The following is a 20,274-nucleotide window of genomic DNA, read 5'->3' as shown; positions in this document are numbered from 1 at the left end:
TCGACGAGCTAGCTACTCGAGTCTTGTACCTGCGTCAGCAGCCGCCCTGATTGGCCAGCTCCGCGCAAGTACACGTCGCAAGGCGCTGCTGCTGCCTTCGCTTTCGGTTGTTTTCTTGCGATGCGGTTTGGCAACGTTTGACATTACGGCGTCGTCAGCTTCGCGGCGATAGCGCGCCACGTCCGCGGGGCACGACCCTTTAAAAGCCCACGTCCAGGCAGAGGTGTACGCTCGACGATTCCAAGTAGTGTCTCGAGACGGACCAGCACCCAGGTTTTTGGACAGAGGATTCCAGCCGTCAACATGAGAGCCGTGTGCATTGCGCTGATCGCGCTGGTCGGCGTGGCCGCCGCCAGGATTAGGTAAGGCTAACGCACAGTTTATTCGAAAGTGTTCGTAATTACAAGCGTCGTTGTTATCAGTTCCAGCTAGCATTCATATTGGGCATGCTTGTAAAGAATGAGGTGAAGCACCGACTCGCCACTAAAGACGCCTATACGGAATGCTCGATAATTGAAAACATAATGTGATCGCGCATGTAAAACAAAAATTAGTTTATAAAAGTTTTTTCGTAAGCTGCAAAGCAATTATTCCTGTTTTTAACCATATTACATTTACAGTGAACGAATGTAGAAGTGAACTGCGCGGTGACATGCTATAAAAGCGTTGAATGTTGGGCTAGTTGGTATTTTCACATGAGAACCATCTTGAAATAGCGCGCGACGGGACGGCACCTGTGCCTGAGCCTGTGTTCGTCTTCCTTTCTGTTGGGCGGTCCCGTTGCGAGCTATTTCAAGCTGTAACATGCTAATATGAGGATTTCCTCGTCTATGCCATATTGCCGCTTTCCTGTTCCTTTGTGAATGAATTTTACTGGCGATCAAGTGCTATATTTGTTTCCCAAATAGGACTAACATGATATGGCTTGCAGCCTCGCGAGGTGTTTTGTAGCTCACGGAGATTGCGTGAAGCATAAGATTCGCACTGGTTTAAAGTACTAAATCTCAAAGCTTCCGCTAGTACAACAGCTTACAGTTCCCTGCACCCCGAAAAAGACCAAGTTCAATTTCTAAAAGTAACAACCTTTATGTCAAATCTTCTGCGCAAATCTCATCAAGAACTCACTTGGCTGTTCTGAAAGATAATTCTAAAATCCCCCTTGTTCCTCTGATCATGTTTACGTTGAAATGATCTTGAAACATGTGATACGTTCCGGATAGTTTACTTACACCGATCGGTCATGTCAAAAGAAGGGCACACACAGTTGTTCATAAACGGTGACGATTAGAAATACCTTGATGAGGTAAGAAAATCCATAAGCATAAAGGCAAGCTTGCAGTTACCGTTTTTCTTTACCCATTATTTTACTCTTCGTAGCACCGTGGATTGCGATGCAGCAACGAAATAGAGTTGCGGAAGCCTGCGTTGCAACGCACATTGTATCGCGTGGATGTTAATGGTAGAGTGCGTGCGATTCCCGTCTCTACCTTGTCTCGCAGTGAACCTGTTTTCGTTGACACAGTATTTTCCCATTCTGTACAGCATTCCGCTGATGAAGATGAACAGCACAATCACGAACATGTACTACAACAGTTCCGAAGAACTGGGCCACATCGCTCCCCTGAACTACACGCAGGTGAGAGCATAAGATGCACAGTAAGCACCAAGCATGTGCTTCTTTTCTTGTACATGTACATGTACAACGCAGAAATGCTTTTCTGAGACACCTCCTTGGTTGGTTTTCATATATGTTGCATTATGGAGATGAACTGAAATGCTTGTGACTGCTAGAAGCAGGAATTTAAATTTAGGGCCCGAATTTGTTTACAAAAATCGCCTAAAATTAGCACGATTGAAAAAAAAAGACGCACGAAGTTTTGCAAATACGTTACTCTGCATAAAGAACTATCTCAGTTGTCTAAACTGCACCGTTAGAGCATCTAAACCCGACAAATTTGATGTTCATATTTATTTGTTTCTTTCTGTACAGCCACAGAAACAGGAGCAAAGGCAAAAGGCTTAGTAGCCTGACAAAGACCTCTGCTCCAATTACAGTGCAATGCGCAGGCCAGCACGCACACTGAGAAAAAACAACAAAACATATACTAACATATCGCAACACCGGAGAAAAAAAAGTAGCTTTAAAAAGAATAAAAATTTTTGAAGTTTCTACTTGTTCCGCTGACGTGAAAATTATGAAATGCACACAATAAGGCGACCTGATTTACAGGCGCACACAGTGTTACATTGAGACCCTTGTACTGTGAAACCATTCATAACACACAAGTTATAGTTCAACACACGTACTCGAAAAAAAAACGATATACACGAAGCTGGCAAGATAATAAGGTAGATAAATGTAAGTATAGTGTCACGTAATGATTTCGTGTTATACATTTTAAAAGGAAATATAAGCGCATTTAAAAAAGATTTAAGAAAATTAAATGTTATTTCCCATCAAAGCCATTTTAATCTTTTTTTAGAGGTTGCGCTGTCTATGTCTTAGAAGCAGTCGATTTTATTGAGCAAAGTAGGCACCTGATATGTAGTGTGTTGCATTCCATAAGTGCTGCGAATCCTTCGAGTCTTTCTAACATGGGTGCGGAAAGGATAAGGAGAATCCTGAAAATCTTGCAAGCAAAAAAGATTATTGCTTTTTATATACTGAAACAATTTGAAATAGTATACCTGATTGGCTTTTAACATATAGTGCTTTAGAAACAGTGGTTTTGTCCGCAGCTCGCGTAAGGGGCCATTATAGTTTTCAAAAAACTCTCAGCACCCTTTTTTGCAAAATAATGAGTTTAGTGTAATTGGTCAACGTCGTTGTCCCCCCACACGCGCACAATAAGAAAGTCGAAAATAGAAGAGTATAGTACAGCGTGATTTGAGCCCCAATGGTATTATAGAATTTAATTTGTACATGCGTCCAATGCTTCTACCTAATTCAGCCGCTAACTTTGTTATGTGTTCGTTCAAGATAAGTCTTCCTGAAATAAATATATACCTTTTATTAATGGGTTACAACGTTTACAAAGGGTTTGCAAAAGTCCTAATTACATACGTAGGAACCAGGTATAAAACGTCAATATAGTCGCCTTTAGATGTACGTTTGGATACAATTTACACAATTCTGATACCATATGTCATTGCTGAAGTTTTGTACTCGATAGGATCGCTTTTTGAAAATTTGTGATTTTCAACAATCTTTATACAAATCGGTGGCATCAATCGAAAGTTCGCTACAAACAGTCACTATATTTTACCTTTTGTTTTAAATGTGACGAACCTCATCAAATTTGGTGCAGTTGTTGCTGAGAAAAACAATTTCTCCTTTGCCATGTATTTAGACAGGAGACCTTCAGCTGAAGCTTCCTCTTGAGAGAGAGTCGGTGTCAGCTTGACCACAGCCGCTGGCTTGTCACATAAGGCAAATAATGACGCTGTCTCTTCACTTCAAATTCTGCCTTCAAGGTAGACTTTTACACGAAGGAAAAACACTACTGGTTAAACAGTTGGAAAAAATGGCGAAATACACAAAAGAAAGACCGAATAATGATACGAAGCCGAGAGCTCAGCCCGTTACCCTATAGTTGATGTGCTTTGTTTTTAATTATATAGACAAATTTTAACATTTAAGATTCACTACTCGAAAATGCGGATACTACTTAAACGATAAATATAAATGAATCAGTCCCTAAGTAACAATTATTAACAATTACCAGTTTATGTAGTATTATGATTTACGAATTTGAGCCACTGAGCTCGCAAGGCAAGTCCACTAGAAGAAATACTGAGGCTGTCAATGCTTCTGTTATTTGCACTTCCAAGCTTTGGGGCGAAATGAATTCTTGTTTCACTTGCTTTTTTTTAACAAAACGCCCTCTTAGGCAGTGTCGTCAAACCTAACTGGAACACCAACGCACTCAACCAGGCGAAAGCATGAAGTACGATTGCTTTCCCAACTGTCAAACAATTTAACCCACGTACAGCGCTAGGGACAAGGACAAAGAGAGACGACACACATTTCGCTGACTTCCGTAGCCAAATCATGCTTATACTGGGTGTTCAAAATTACACTTTGCGAAATTTAAAAAAATCGCCTGAGGCAGGTAGCATAATTCTTAGCGTTAAGCTGGGTTATTCGAAGAGGCAGACAATAGTACCACGAGAAATCGAAGCACATATTCAACTAATCAACAAAAATTGACTAATGCACTTCTTTTTTAATTACTTTACGACACATATATTGCAATTTACGAATCGTAGCCGGTGAGCTTGCAAGATGCATCCACTTGAAATGAATTTCCAGGATGACACCAGTTTCGAGAGATTATTTCCCAAAGCGTGGGACGAAATACATGGGTGTTCCAGTTACTTTTGTGCTTCAATGTATTAAACAGCATTTTGGCAAAAAAGTAAATGGAGCAACAGTGCATTTTACGGCGAGTTTGATGGCGCATATCTTCAAACTGGGGTCATTCTGGAAATTGATTGCTAGTAGATGATAGATGATTCATGTTAGTAGATTGTAGCCAGTGAGCCTGACAAGGCCACCCGCAACAATTCGGAAATTGCAATATGTGTCGTAAATACAAAAACTATAAAAAGGTAATTAGTGAATTTTCGTCAATTAGTTGAATATGTGTTTTGATTTCTCATGCTAATGTCCGCCTCATCGAATAACCCAGCTCAGTGATAAGAAATATGCAACCTGCCACAGGCGATTACTAACAATTCCGTAAAGCTTAATTTGGAACACCCTGTATAAATGAGGACGTAAAGGGTGTGTCGTTCCTCTTAGTCCTCGTACTACGCGCTGTATGTGGTTTTAATTATGAATAAACAACTAGCCCAAGCCAGCCTTCACCCCTCTCAAACAACGTGTCAGTCGCTGCATTGGTTTTCCGCGTTTTTCCCATGTGCTTGCCCATTTATGCTAGGATGTATTCGCCATGTTTCTAGTAATGTTGAGGGCAATCGGAGATAGTTATTTGTGAGGGCGCTAGACCCACCTGAGCTTTTCATTTATTATTTTACGTCAACACCTCTTACGAACCACTCTCATCTCTCTCCTCGTCGTTGACAACTTTTCAGATGTCACAACTTTTCAACTTTCATCGGCACAACTCGCCGATGTCCCATCGGCGAGTTGTGCAGTTGTGCAGTGGTAAGCTGCCACGCACGCCTGTTCATATGTCGCTCCTTCCATACTTCACATGATAGTGCGTCGTGTTATTACAGCACACACAAGCACCAGGCAAGCGTTGTTGCCATAAAGCTCTCGCGTTCTTAGTTCTGAAAACGGGGTACCCGAGGTGGCATCTGAACATCACTGGTACAAAGCAGTGTCGCAAACCTCATGAGGGGGAAACAAAGCCCATCGGGCTACTTCAAGTTATTCGCACTCCTTTCCGGCTCTCGGCTTTCTGAATTTCTCCATCTCTGTTACCAAAAGACATTCAAGAACACTCATGATCACCATGCTTTCATTACCGTCGAAAAACACAAAAAAGAAAGAGCAAAAACGATGGTGCAAGCGCTTACAATTGAAGATTTATTTATGAAGCACGCGGTGTAGAAGCGTTCCGCGATTTTACGGTTGCACATTTGTAGTTTCGCAGCCATGGCATAGTTACACCCCTGAACCGATGACGTTACCATTCGTACATCATAGTGCAAACTAAGACATGGAAAGGAAGGACAAGACAGACGGGCAGCTACCCTTGTTGTCCGTGTTTATTTTTGTGCTATTATTGAGCTTGAATCGCGAACCCGCCTTCCCAGCAGCGCGTCTTACCTTTCGTGTTTCTCTGTCGCATGCAGCTGCAGTACTACGGTTACATCACCATCGGAACTCCGCCCCAAAACTTCAGTGTTATCTTCGACACTGCCTCTAACCTGACCTGGGTGCCCTCAATTGGTTGCAGTGTGAATCAGTGCCGTGAGTACATATAACAATCATGGCATATATATATATATATATATATATATATATATATATATATATATATGGGGTCATTTTTCTCCTTTCATTGTGGTACGTAAGCAATGCGTGACGCCAACGACACGAAGGAAGGAAGGAAGAAGGAATAGACGGAGGAAAGACATGGAGGTTAGCCAGTTCGCAGACCGGCTGGCTACCCTGTGCTGGGGAAAGGGTGTAGGGGGAATAAAAGATAATAGAAAAGAATTGTTACAAAAAACACTTTACGAGACAAACTTTCACTAGTGGCGTATTCTCCTTTCCATGGACATGGAATTCGCGCAATTTCTGCTTGATTTTATTTGAATGTGAGCTGAATTTTTCTTTGACAGAATAACGTCACTACAGGTTTGATGGATTTTGTAACTAAGACTGCTGAAAGGAAGATATTACGTTGCGTTGAATTCGTTCTCTCACCACTTTTGACACACTGTATTTTTAGCACAGCGATGATTGAAACGGCAGAGAGAGAGAGAGAGAGTAGTAGAGGTATCCCTCTAATATTAGATAACGTTAGCTTGACGTTTAGTCTCTGTCGTGTTCAGACCATTGCATACAAATGGCCGTTTAGCAGCACCGCTAGTGTGTTTATACCAGGTGGGTCTGCGAAGACATTTAGTAATTTTTTTGTTTTAAGTTATCTGTGGCTAATAGCGCAATTACAATCTTTGAACTGGATTGCCCAAACAGGCGGACATTATCTGGGCGAGAAATTGAAACGCATAATTAAATAATAAGCAAAAAATTACTAATTAGGCCTTTAGCTGATAAATTTACAGCACATATTGCAATTTATAAATTGTAGCCTGGAGTTCGCAAGGTAGATCCAATTGGAACGAATTCTCAGGATAGCGCCAATTTCTAGATAATAATTCATGCACTTTGAGAAGAAATATATTGGCCATCCTGTTAATTTTGTTCTTCAGTGAATAAAACAGCGTTTTGTTAAAAACGAACTTGAACGACAGCTCATGTTTTACAGCAACGTTGATGGTGCGTATCTCGAAAATAATGTCACCTACAGAATTATTTTCAAGTGAAAGTACCTTCCCGTCTCCCGAGCTAAAATTTATAAATTACAATATGTGGCGTGACGTAATTAGTTAAAACATTGAATCAGTGAATTTTCGTTATTTAATAGATTAGGCACTTCGATTTCTTGTGCAAGTAGTGTCCGCCCCTCCGAGCGAGACGAGCTTAAGGACTAGAATTGTGCTATCTGCCACAGATGTTTCCTTTTTTTAATTACTGATAATCTTCGCAGAAGAACACTCACCAGGGGACGCATTCTGCTACGATCACATTCGGTGATAGTACGCCTCGGTCGTCAGGCACGCGCTGATTGGCTGGTTGAGCAAAATCGGATGAGCTGATTGGCTGATTGAGCGCTGCGTCACGCGAAGGCGACTAGTAACGCCGAAGTGATCGTCGCAGAACACTACCCCAGGCTCTGCCACTGAGCCGATTGAGTGGAGCACGATGGTGCATCCAGTTTGCTTCGCGGCGATCACGCCGGCGTTGTGAGACGCCAAATAGTTGTCACTGGTTTGATTCCACTGTTCTGTGCCGCGCCAACATACCGTCCCCGCGTATTCTTGGAACACTTTCCGGGGAGCTTTCAGCGCATTGTCAAAACTTACTGTCGCTCTGACTGCTTCGCCCTTCAGAAGAAACTGCGCAATGCTTTGAAGCGAAGCTTTCTTGCTGAGTTCTAGCCACATTTTCATACGTAAATATCTTCTCATGCCCAACGCCAGGAACGCATGCTTCGACAAGTGGCAAAGAACACGCTTTCTCGCGAGCAAGCCAGCGCGTTGAGGCGCTTGGCGCGTTTCGATCCGCAGTTCCACTATGGGAGACTGACGCATTAGAAACACCGCGAGTGAAACACGACACTTTGAATCACCACTGAATATTTTACCATATAATATAGGTGTCATGTGCTGCATTTAAATGAGCACCCAGCCTGTCTCTAATTCTCTTCCAATAAAATCATTTCTTCGTATAGAATGCTGCTCTTCAATATGCCACACACCACACTTCATATGCACACGCACATGGTTCATGAGCCAATGCGTCCAAGAATGCTTCCCCTTTCCCTCTTCCCAAGCGTAGGGTAGCCAACCGGGCACGTCCTTGGTGAACCTGCCTACCTTTCCCTTTTCATTTCTCTCTCTCTCTCACCTTTACATAGATGTCAACTGGAGTTGAGTCTGCCTGTTCTTTTTTTTTGTGCATTGCAAACCTCTTCAAACTTGCGCGCTGTTTTATTCCTCGCTCACAGAGGATCGCCCGCTGTTCGACAACAGCCGCTCCTCGTCGTACAGGCCGTACGGCATCTGGGTGAGCGCCCCTTACATCGGTGGCGGCAGCATCCTGGGAACCGCTGCCCGCGAAACCATCCACGTCGCCGGCATCAAGGTCGTCGACCAGCTGTTTGTCGAGGCTACCGTCATTGACCCTAAGGTGCGCTAGGTTGAGGCTGCACTGCCACTTCATATGTATTAGCAGAGTGACAACACAAGTGTAACGGTTTGGACGAGTGGGTAGATCTGATTTTATAATCTACTGCACGACAAACAAGGACAAAGCATACATAGGTGAAGAGAAACGAATCTTTCTGTTTCTCTCCTTTTCGTCCTTGTTTATTGTGTGCCAAGCATATGAAGAGAAAAGTGGGCACGACGAAGAGGACAGGGCTGGCACTAAGAACTGTTTAGCGCTCGTTCTGGTTCGCTGTGGGCGTTGGTGCTTTATTGCCACCATTATATGCATCGAGTACGCTACAAAACTCACCTGCAGAAAAATTATGCCGGTCCCGCACACTCTAAGACTCACTGTTATGCAGGCCACTCTGCAAGTACAAACTGTCTAGTCTAGTCTGAGGTGGCACTAGATGGGACAACGGGACAACTTAAAGCGAGCGATGACACAGTTGAGGACAGCGGCGACAACGTTGTCCTGCGGACGATGGCGCCGGAATGACGACAACGTTAGCGAAGATGGCACGACGTTTGCTTAGATGCATAGCTTCATTTGCACCACTTTTTAAGCTGCACTTTGGCCTCAGTGCCACGGGTGAAATTGCCACACGCGCAGCTGCTCTTGAATGTGTAAGCAAACTAGCTTCCCTGCGACCTGAGACTCACGCCAATATTCTCAAAATGCTAGCTCCCCCGAAGAAGGAGAGTTGCGCGATTGGCCATTGTTCACTCGTTCCATCAGACATCGGTGGACTAGGTACTACAGCATTCAGCAATTGCACCAATGAACCGTGGTTCGATTCCCACTACCAGACACATCCTGTGTCTATGGAAGCGGCAGCGTACGAGGCAACGAAGGAACATACGTACTCCTCTACCGCAAAGGTACTAGTGAAAGGCAAATGCTCCGGATTAAAACAAATCCGGCAAAGAAGCACACTGATTACTAAGAAAGCTCTTGATAAAGAAACAATGTGCGGAGGCAATTCTGGAAATGTTGCATTCATGCAGCACGTACGTCATCGTTATTTGCACTGATGAAGGTAATGCGCGGTGACTGCCAGAAAATTAGGCAGTTGCTAAAGCAGGACCTAAAGGACACCCGCGAACAAGTGTTAGAATTATAAAGAGTGAGTGAGTGAAAGAGTAAGTCTGTTTGCTTTAAATGCTTTAAATGGGTGTGCGAGAGTAAAACATGGCGGTCTGTGCAGCAATGGAGTGAACGCCGCCGTTGCCGTACTTTCCACGCCGTATAATGGCTCCCGAAATTACGCGTGTCGCTGTACTCGCTCGTGGCAGGGATAGCTGAGTCACTGTTTATAACACTTGCGAGAATGACAAAACTCATCATGCCCTATTCAATAGCCGCGGAAAGTAGTTATCTAGCTGTACCCGAAACGTAGAACGTCGGCTTTGAATGAGGTCCAGCCGGTAGCCTACGTGGGCGGCTACCTGGGCATTTCACTTCTTCCTACTATACCCTCTTTACACAAGTAGCTTTATGTAATCCTGGACCCCGGAGATTGTGTGGCTTTTCGAACTAACGATGTCTGTGTATCAATCAGCCCACGAGCACAGGAAATCGAGCAAGCTTGTGCCAGTTCATGACTACGAATAAACTGTGCAATTTCGCGTCTTTGTGTGCGGATGAATTACGATTCTGAGCACATTCGCACCCGTGACTCTTCGCAGATCTACAACGGCGTGAAGTTTGACGGCGCCATCGGTCTGAGCATCGAGTCGCGTTTCCTGTCCGAGCACTGGTCCATCTTCGACCACATGTTCTGGAACCGCGTCCTCCCCGAGCCAGTGTTCGCCTTCTACTTCCACCCGACCGTCAACGGTAGCGACGGCGAGTTCGTGCTGGGTGGCATCGAGAAGTCGCACTACGATGGAGACCTCACCTATGCCCAGAGTGCCACCGACGAGTGGATCGTCCGTTTCCAGGGGTGAGAGAGCTATGTGGTGGCTTCGGAATGCTCGGGTGTATTTAGTACCCTGCTGCACATAATGGAACTGCCGTACGGATTTTATTTGTTATTGCAAGTTTACCTCATGTCATGTTCTTCCCTACGGAGAATTTAACAAAGCCGATTTTCTCTCTCTCGGCCACTAACGACTTTTCGTAGCTTCATTTTATATAGGCAAACTTCTGGATTAGGCACTAGTTTTTGGTCGCTGGTATCTTTACCTGCATTTTTTGAGGGAACGTGCTAGCACGATAAGAAGGATTACAAAAACTTAACGTGATCGAGAGATCGAGAGGCACACGTTACAAAATACGCACGCTTCAGAAGAATAAAAAGTCACCACGTGCTGAAAACGCGAACGAATGCTGAAAGGTATAAGGGTGCCGTGCGGGCAAAAGTGGAAGGGTGGAGGAGATTTAGGTACCTTATGGAATAGTATGTCCATCTAAAAATTTCTTGCTCGTGGAAATTTCGAGAATATAATGGAGTGCCAAGACAAATGGGAATTACGAGTGTTTTTCAGGGAGAAACATTGCAGGAATATAGTTTATACCTGTGAGAACGTGCAGAGGAAATTTGACAGTTCAAGTGTTCATGAGCAAGCAAAAAAGTATTGTAAAATTTTTACTAACGATAGTATCGCTCGAGTTATCCCAGCATTGCAAAATGCACTTCATTAAAAATCTACTTTGCGCATCGGGTTGCCAATTTGTAGGGGTTGGAATACACGCCTCTATAAACAAGCTGATACGATGTCAGAATCGTGGAGAAAGTGTGGTGTTATGATGAACTTGTGGTGTCATGAAGTCGCTAAAACGCACAGTTGAGCGCCCCCCCCCCCCTCTGATAATTAAAGTATATGAGTTTCAGTGCCAAAACCACGATCTGATAATGAGGCCGACGGCCGTGGATGGATCCGGATTTTGACTACAGGGGGTATTTTAACGTGCACCCAAATCTAACTGCACGAGTGTTTTTTCCTAGAGCCCTCATCGAAATGATGTCGCCACGGCCGTGATCGAACCAGGGACCTTGAGCTTAGCAGCGCAACACTTTCGAGTTGCGAAATAAAGTTTCAATGATCGGTGTAAGAGAACGCATGCAAATTTCGGGGTAAAATTTTGCTCACGTATAGACTTTCTTTTTGCACGCGCCTTTATATTTATAACGCGTACCTTTTAGAAACAGCAATCAAATGCTTGTAAAAAATACATATAATTACCTTAACACACTGTTCATACGTACTTGCTACGTACAAATGCTTATTCTTGCGTTACATTTCAAGTGTAAGCTATTGGACTGCGCACAAAGTGTCTGTTACAAACGAAATAAGTTTTTATTGCAAGACTGTGTGACCTGTTTGTAGCTTTAGAAGGCGTGAAACACGTTTGTATTTTTAAAGGTGTCATTGTATGTATAGCATAAACACGCACAACATATTCTTCATGCCTCGACAATCAGAACAAACAGCATAAGTATAGTGCTCTTGCGTCACATCCGGTGCCGAAAATTGTTGATGTATGGCGCTGCAGTCGGCGCGGAAAGAGATTCCAGAAGCAAATTAAAATATGAAATAGTCTTAGTGAAGGCTGCCGAATAGTCCGCTAAAGGCATCGCCAAGTTATGGAGTAAGCAAACGTTCCACGTTTGCTTACTACAAAACAACAAGCATAATTTGGGCTACAAGGCGCCTTCATGCATAATGTCGGAAGCAAGCATGGAATAGCAGCGCCCGCTTATAATTACCACCGTCGAAATCTGCACAGATAGATATGCAAGTAGGTTAACAAGTGACTTTTGTCGGTATGGCCTATTGCAGCGTCAAGATCGGCCAGCGCTGGTATCAGAGCGATAACCTCTACGCCAAGCCGGTGTCCGCCCTGCCGTTCATCTACGGTCCTCAGAAGCATATTGATTTGATCCACAAGACCCTGAACGCTTCCAGAACCTCCTATGGCGAGGTGAGGACGTTGTTCACGTGATACAATTAATACTGCGGAACGCAGGAAGCGCCACCGACAGATACCGAAGCACATTTAGAGCCCTTAAACAAATATTACGGCAACTAGAAAAGTGCTGCAACGTGTCAAAGTGCGCTAAAAGGACGTTTCACTATCAAACAGAAGCAAAAGAGCACATATGTATTTCACATGTTGGCGGAGCGCGCTGACACTGGATTCGTTCACAGCACGCTAGGTTTAGATAAAGCTACGGAAAGACGAAATCACAGGTCTTCAGTTGGGTCAGTGCGTCAAGCTGTGTGCACATCTTGACCACAATGATGTCGTGTAGAACGATCAATAGCTCAGAATAGGACGCGCCCTTGTGGATGCCTACAAATGACTCATGGACGTATGCAACTTGTTCAGTGACATTGTACGGTTCTCTGCGACCACTACAGCGCGCTTGAAATTGGCTATTCATATCTCCATACGAAAATCACAAGAAATTCTGGGTAATTCTTCCACGTAGTACGCTCATGTGCTTAAAATTATACCTATAGAAGACATTTTATTAGCGAAATTTTGTCATTGCTTATAAATACGCATTTGTAAGGGACGTGGTTAAAGCTGCTCTACTCCGTAGTTCTCGGAACTGGCGTTTAACTGTTTTTAGATTACAAGCTTATCCACTGCAATATTAAAGAAAATAAGGATACTGTGGGCGATCGCAAAAAGCACAGGTATGTGGTAAGTAAGTTATTCATTAATAGAAATTGAAGTAATTTTCGCAAACTTCCATGTCCTAGGTATCATTATCCGCTTTCTAAGCCATGGTTTCTATTCCTAATCATTCATCCTAACTTTAGGCACATTGTTCATTGCACCCATTGGTATCAGAGTCAGCCACTTTCACCTAGAAACTGGACTCTATGCGGATTTTTGAAAATATTCTTCGGTGTTCTTGCCGGACGCATCAGTGCTACCAAAACTCGTGAGAAGGAACCAGTGGATATAATTCACGTAATAATCAGAAAAATACCCATTCTTCTGAGCGTTATTACCTCAAACTTGAACGTAATTTTATAATATGCTTACAGTAGGATCATAGGATATTAGCCAAGAAATATCACGAAATCAAGTGGTAAAGTACGACGTAGTTTGCGCTCGATAAGGAGATACGAGGTAGCTTGACCTTAGCACCACTTGAAGATGCTGCCAGATGGAATGTCATTTTGGAAAATGGCAGTCACTCTAGAGAACTTGTGTATTATGCCTGCGGTCACGTTACCATGTGTATGTCATAATACCAAACACTCGAGAAGGTCATCTCCAGCGCGAAACTTTTCCTAGATGTTGCGTAATAAATAGAAAAGCGACAGTCCTGTATTGTAACCTCATCAGCCTCCTGTATATCACACTCAACAGCGCAGTATGTGATAATGGATTCTCCAACGTCTAATAGCTAATTAATTTGAGCGAGGAAGAAGGCTTAGTGAATCCTAGTACTGGTGCTATGAGTCATAGTAATTTAGGACGAGTTGCTGGCCTGTAGTAACTGTAGTGACTCATTTTTCATAGCAGAGGTTATATAGCAGAATTTACACTAAAGCGGCATTGAATCGATTTAAAGCAACGCAGTAAAACGTTGATATAATGAAGTTTAGGGCGAGCCGGAACATTTCGTTAGAAAGTTACTTCGTTTTAAACTGTCACTGCTTATTATTACTCCGTTATAAACAGTGCTCACCTTTACGAGAAACGTCGCGCGCCGGAAGCGGGGCGATAGACAACGTCTCCTCCGGGTAAGCTCACTCTGATGCAACATCTTTCCATGATTGGAGAAGAGATAAAGAGCCCCAGACGTGTCATATTTATGGTATAAACTAATACACCCCTCACTCGGCTTATCAGCGTTATGTGAGCCTGTCATTGGAGCATTATAATTATCAGGTTTTGTAGGACGCCCATCCCCGGGCGCCAGATGACGCATGTAAGGAACAATTAAATCATTTTCATTACTGATGCCTTCAAAACAAATATCGGCAAAACGAGTAATTGCAGAGAATATGAGCGTGGGACGCGAAGTCGCGAACGCTTGAACTGCGCATTAACAAACGTTTAACGCGGCCATGGTCCACGCAGAGAACATACTGGAAGCTACACTCTCGGTTTTATACTAGCGTGGCAGTAGCGCAACGCACAATGCCACGAAAACACAGCATTCTGTGCTAAAAGAAAACGGAAGTCGGCGAAGGCACAGTGCGAAAGCGGTGCGATCGTTGTATGGCCTCTATGACTTAATAGCACGTGGGATCCGAGAGCAGAAATCGTGCGCTTAAGGTCACGGAGGCCATGCCACGTCGGATATTATTACCGCTGACTCGGCAGCGCTGCCGGTTAAGGCGTGTTTACAGGTAGCAGGAGACAAACCACTGTGTAAGATATCAGCCAGCACAGTCGCTTATTATTACGATTAGCACGCGATGCCTACTTCAGGCGTTTTGAGCTTATCTATTTATCTAGCTAGCAGCTTACGCAAACCCTTGTGGCCCAAGCTGTGCACTAGCTAGGGTCACTATGCATGGGCTCATGGCCGCTAACCCTTCGTGGTCGTTCCATCTTCCGCTTTCCAGTTTCGTGATCTGAAAATCCTCATCGCGTCATGGTCACGCCTTCTACGCCGACCCCGTGGCCCAAGTTGTCTAATAGCTTCGGCCACTAGGCAGGTGCTCGTGGCAGTGATGCAGTCATGCTCGTTTAATCGTGGTCATGCCAGCTTTGTCATCCGGCTCTTGTCATGCGGTCGCCGTCACGCCATAGTCGTCATACAGACGTCCTGCGTTCGTTGTCACACCGCCGTAGTGATGCCGTCGTGGTCGTTCGACCGTCATCCCTATAGCTTCATCATCCCACTCTCGTCATGATGTCGTCACGCCATGGCCATCACACAGTCCTCGTCACGCCATTGTCGTCACCCTGTCGTTTTACTATCATCGTCACGTCAGTAACGTCATGCCGTTATCGTGAAGCCGTCGCTCTGTCATACGGCCTTCGTCGTCCCATCGACTTCAATCCTCCTTTGTGATTATATAATTATCTTTCTTTCGTTATTCAGTCGTGTTATCCTGCCGTTGGCATACCATCGTAGTCATTACTTCGTCGTCAGACAGTCGCTGTCATTCATCCGTGTTCATATCATCGCCGTCATGACGTCGTAGTCACGACGTTGTCGTCACTACACGTTCATCATGCCATCGTCGGCATACAGGCTTCGTATTGCAGTCATCGCCACGCCATTGTTGTGATACACTCGTTGTCATCACATCGTCCCCAGACCGTTGTTATGACATCGTTGTCACTGCGTTGTCGTAATGGAGTCATCATGCATGTCTTGCAGCTTAGTCATCCGGTTTTTGTCATATCGTCGTCTCCATGCCATCGTAGTCAAACTCGTCGTCATCCCATTTTCATCATGTCGTCGCCGTCAAGCAGTCGTCGTTATACCATTATGATCCTTTAATAATCGTCATCTCATTGTCGTTATGACGTCATTCCTTCTTCGTCATTCCATCGTTGTCACTGCGTCCGCGGCATCATGCGGCATCATGCCGCCACGCGCGTAGGCTACCTTGACAAACGAGTGCCCTAGCGAAGCTGCTCGATACCTAAGTATGTCGCATACATCCGAGATAACGGAACTCTCAGAATGCCCACTACACATGCTAAATAAACGTGACTTCAGAAGTACCGTGTGTTGCTACAGTGCTCGAATGCTAATCGCATTATCACCGATAGTCCATTGTGAGAGGAGTCCTTCCGTAATCTTTATTTGCAGCCGTCTTCACACTTCGGAGAAATTATCAAAACATAACTGCCTTCAACCCGTTTTGTCGAAGTTCGTATCATTGATAGACAAATTATTGCGTAATATTTTTATTTGAGAAGTCTTTCTCTGTGGTTCCCGCATTACAGTACACCGTTGAGTGCGAAGACGTCCCGAGCCTGCCCGTCATCAGCTTCAAGATTGCCGGCAAGAACTTCGATCTTCGCCCCCAGGACTACATTGTCAAGGTAAGCACACGTTGGCCTCTCATGCCTTCAGCATGGTATTTGCTTGGCTAGTTGGTCCACACAGAGTGGCTGAGCCAGCGCAACTCTACACAAGAAAAACAATATTGCACACCGTTTCGCGTGTTTTTTTTAGTTCTACATAATTTATTGGTTCCCTCGGATACTTTATTTGCGCTTAGAAGTCTCTTTCTTGGAGCATTCTTTGAGCGGACACAAACACATCTTCACATACGTAGGAGGGGTCAACATGCGTGTGTGGTTGTGTCTGTTTATGAACTTAGGTAAATTTGTGCATGTGTGCGTGGGTGCATGCTTGCTTTTGTTTATTCGTGGTGTTGCAAGATTTATGTTGGTTTTAAGTGAACTGGTGCGCAGGATTAGCATGCCTCAGAAATCAAGCGGTATGCTAAAGTCCTAGATGAACGGAAGTAGTACTGGAAGACCGGTTTTCTTCTTTCGGCTTATCACCACAACGTTTTCTTTGGAGTACTGATACATGATTTGCACTTCCTAAATATTTCTGAAGGTAAAGCTGTCAGTTCGACCTCATCAGTGAAAATTTATTTGTGAAACATATAGCGGCAGCTGATGCACTATGCATAGAAATAAACCATGTTGTTTATACTAACACAACACAACTTTACTTGTAAGATAATACGAACTAGTACCACGAGTACCACGAAGTAGTCGCAGCTACATTTTCTGGCGAATACAAAAGCTTGCCCTAGTCGATAGAAACCACAATTCATATGTGATAAACCCGCGGAAAAGCGCATGTTGCGCTCCGTCGAACTGTCAACATTCTTTCACGGCACCTAAAATGAGAATGACGAACTGTATAATTTTCAAGACCGTAAAACAATATGGCTGTAATTACTATGCTTTACCATAATTTGTTAAAACCGTTGGAAGTTACCAAATAAACTTGACAGCAAATATTGTTTTGTCCTTGCTATGAAGAGAAAACTGAAGAATAACCAAGAAACATATTATTTTGCGTTGTTGAAGAATAATTGCACCGAAGCTCCAGTGAATTTACTGAGCGAAGAAACGGATGCCGGGGTCATTGTAAAAAGCTATACTTTTGGCGAATCCAAAATGTTCGTTTTCAACGCAGCAATACTGGACACAACGACATATGTAAGCCCTCCTGCAAAGGGACATGCAATGTGTATGCGACTGAAAAAAAATGATGTAAGTAGCGGAGGACTCGCAAAAAAAATTCAGTCGGATTTTTTTTTTTTGCGTGAATACCGAAATGCAAGCTGATGCGCAATTGGCGTTAATGACTTACCGTACTTTTCAATACGGGTTAAGGACAACGCAAAGAAAGGCTGATGTAATAGAATAGCCAGTGACACTTGGGGAGAAGTCGAATTTATCAAAGAAATGAAGGAATTTCTTGTAGTTGTGTAAAGCCTTCAACATATTTTATGCTGTCAATGTCCAACAAATTATAGGATCTTCCTATGAGAATTGATATCGGAAACACTGTCCCATGGTTTAAGACTCAAGTTCTGGTGACTTTAATATTTATTACGTTATTTTTATGTTTTTATACGCTGTGACATTAGAGGATGCTTAAACAAATAATTAACTATTAGAAGCGCAGATGCATAACTACTTCCAGATATGTTGAGCCACATCTGCTAACTAGTAACTTATAGATGTCACCAAAGTATGGCAGCTATTCCACAGGCTGTAGAACAGCTGAGAACGGTCTTCCTAGCATCACAACAAATTTCTTGAGCAATTCGCACGAGTTCTGCGCAACTCTTTCGGAGTGGCATAACTTGCATGTAGGTCGTGTAAAGCGCTGTACACCAGATAATGGATTGGTAATAGTGAAGTACAAGCGGTTTTATCTCCTAGTCAAGTCGAAGTTAGGTTTTCATTCACGAGCTATCGTGTAATATATAAAATGGGCAGTTTCGCGCACAGGGCGAAGCGCTGTAGTTAATAGGAAGGTTTAGAATTGTGCTTAACCTCTGCAGATGGTGTGCTAAGTTACTGCAGGAACGATATTTTGGCGCGAAACAGCACGCGAGGCAACATCAGATTCACAGGGGAAACAGCGCCCCGGCAGCTATTTGGCGTCTCACAACGCCGGCGTAATGAAAAGAGATGTAATCAACGTTGCAGACTTCGCACATGCTTGGTGCACGAGATCATACACACGGGAAAAAACGTCAGCGTTTGCAGTTTGAAGTACACTGTCCGTTCTGCTGAGACCACTGCATATAACACAGTGTGGCATTCACACAGCTGTACAGCGGGAAGCTGGTGTGTATGCGCAGAACACTCATGCACACATTGGAAGGCAGCAAACAGCCTTGCCTCTGCTGCAGTGCCGATTGAGCGAACCATGTTGGTTTTTCCTCTTGGCTTTATTGTTATGTGGCGAAACGCACTGTGCGGCTCTCGCGTCCTCGAGGCCTTGAAGCCCACAACGCGAGAGCCGCACGTGCGCCGTCGATACCGTGGCGTTGCCGACGGTGAGAAAGGTGCCTTTGTTGTCAGCCTATTAGCGATTGCAATAAAAGACCAGCATATACTACACCAGTCGCGCGTAGCGTAAACGCGTCGCGGGCCCAACACCCTACAACTGACAAATCGATCACTAACTATTCAATGTTTCATTGTCTCTGCAGGTGAACTCTACTTGCTACACCGGCTTTGTCGTCGACACTGTGCACCAGCTGCCCGGTGGCTCCACCTGGCTGCTCGGCCAGAACTTCCTCCGCCGCGTCTACACCATCTTCGAGACCGGAATCTTCCTGTGGGACAAGCGCCTTGCCTTCGCTTACGCCCGCGAGAGTCTGTACTAAGTGGAGAGAGCATAACAACGGACTTTCTCGTTTCCTACTTTGAGAGACGGCGCTTGTGGAAATAGCTGCCGAATGCAATTTTCGATTGGTTTCTTCTTCTGACCTGGAATAAAATTATCGTTGGTGAACTAAATATGCGTGTGTGTGATAAGTATGATCCTCGCATGCCTGTATTGTTATTGCTGTTATTGCCTAATAACTGCATACAAGTGGGAACTTACACAGTATGGAAAACTACACCCTCGAAAGTGAATTAGATGTCGAAACAGTATTTTTGCTCTCTTACTGTTACCGAAAATCGGTGTACTTGTTAGCACAAAAAGAACTCATGCTTAAGGGTGCAACTTTCCTTAGCATGTATATGTTACAGGAAAGCCGGCTATTGTTAAAGATGGTTACAAAATTTAATCTACGTATGTCTTGACAAACATGCGCCACAAACATACATAATGTCCGCAAAGAATATAACTGCAAAACTAGGCAAGAAATACTCTGCCAGAAACTACCTGAGGATGACTGTCGTCGTTTATGCTATTATCTTTGAAGCAGTGTAGCAACACGTCCTATTACCACCGCCGAAACACGTCCTGTATGAGACGTGTACAGCAGCAGGACCCCTCTCTCGGGCATCCTCTAAACACACTGCACCGTCTAGCAGCGCTATCGCGAAGTTCAGGAGTGGAGCGTGTCTGCACATATATTCGCACCAAACTGTCTGAGTATATATGACGCTGCTTCGATTTGGCCAGCACTAAGATAACTAAAGAATTATTATTTTTTTATTATTCCTTAGAGAGTGGCACATACCCGGCGCAACACATATATTCGCCCATTTTCGCGTACGTGCATTTGGTGAGCATGTTACTTGGTAGTTGTGAGCTTCATACCGCCAAAAAATAGAAGTAGAGCTCGAATGAGATATTTCACTAGCATAATTTTTTTGCAGGACTATTACCTTTACTCGGAAACAAATACCTTCCATCGGAAAGAGTT

The 20,274-nt window shown here is 44.1% G+C and overlaps 1 protein-coding gene across 1 annotated transcript; it reads left to right on the top strand.

Annotated features, from left to right (window-relative positions):
• The first annotated feature begins 207 nt into the window (after positions 1-207).
• Positions 208-19,431, top strand: LOC119459579 (uncharacterized). The gene is made up of 8 exons (XM_037721288.2): positions 208-362; positions 1,543-1,636; positions 5,827-5,944; positions 8,271-8,452; positions 10,162-10,418; positions 12,259-12,400; positions 16,355-16,453; positions 19,105-19,431. Exons 1-8 carry the CDS (start codon positions 304-306, stop codon positions 19,279-19,281), a joined length of 1,128 nt encoding a protein of 375 aa, XP_037577216.1. The 5' UTR covers positions 208-303; the 3' UTR covers positions 19,282-19,431.
• Positions 19,432-20,274: the final 843 nt, after the last annotated feature.

Source organism: Dermacentor silvarum, chromosome 7 (genome assembly GCF_013339745.2).
Source record: "Dermacentor silvarum isolate Dsil-2018 chromosome 7, BIME_Dsil_1.4, whole genome shotgun sequence".
Lineage (NCBI taxonomy): Eukaryota > Metazoa > Arthropoda > Arachnida > Ixodida > Ixodidae > Dermacentor > Dermacentor silvarum.
The sequence above is the reverse complement of the archived record's forward strand: the minus strand, read 5'-3'. Positions and strand labels throughout refer to the sequence as shown.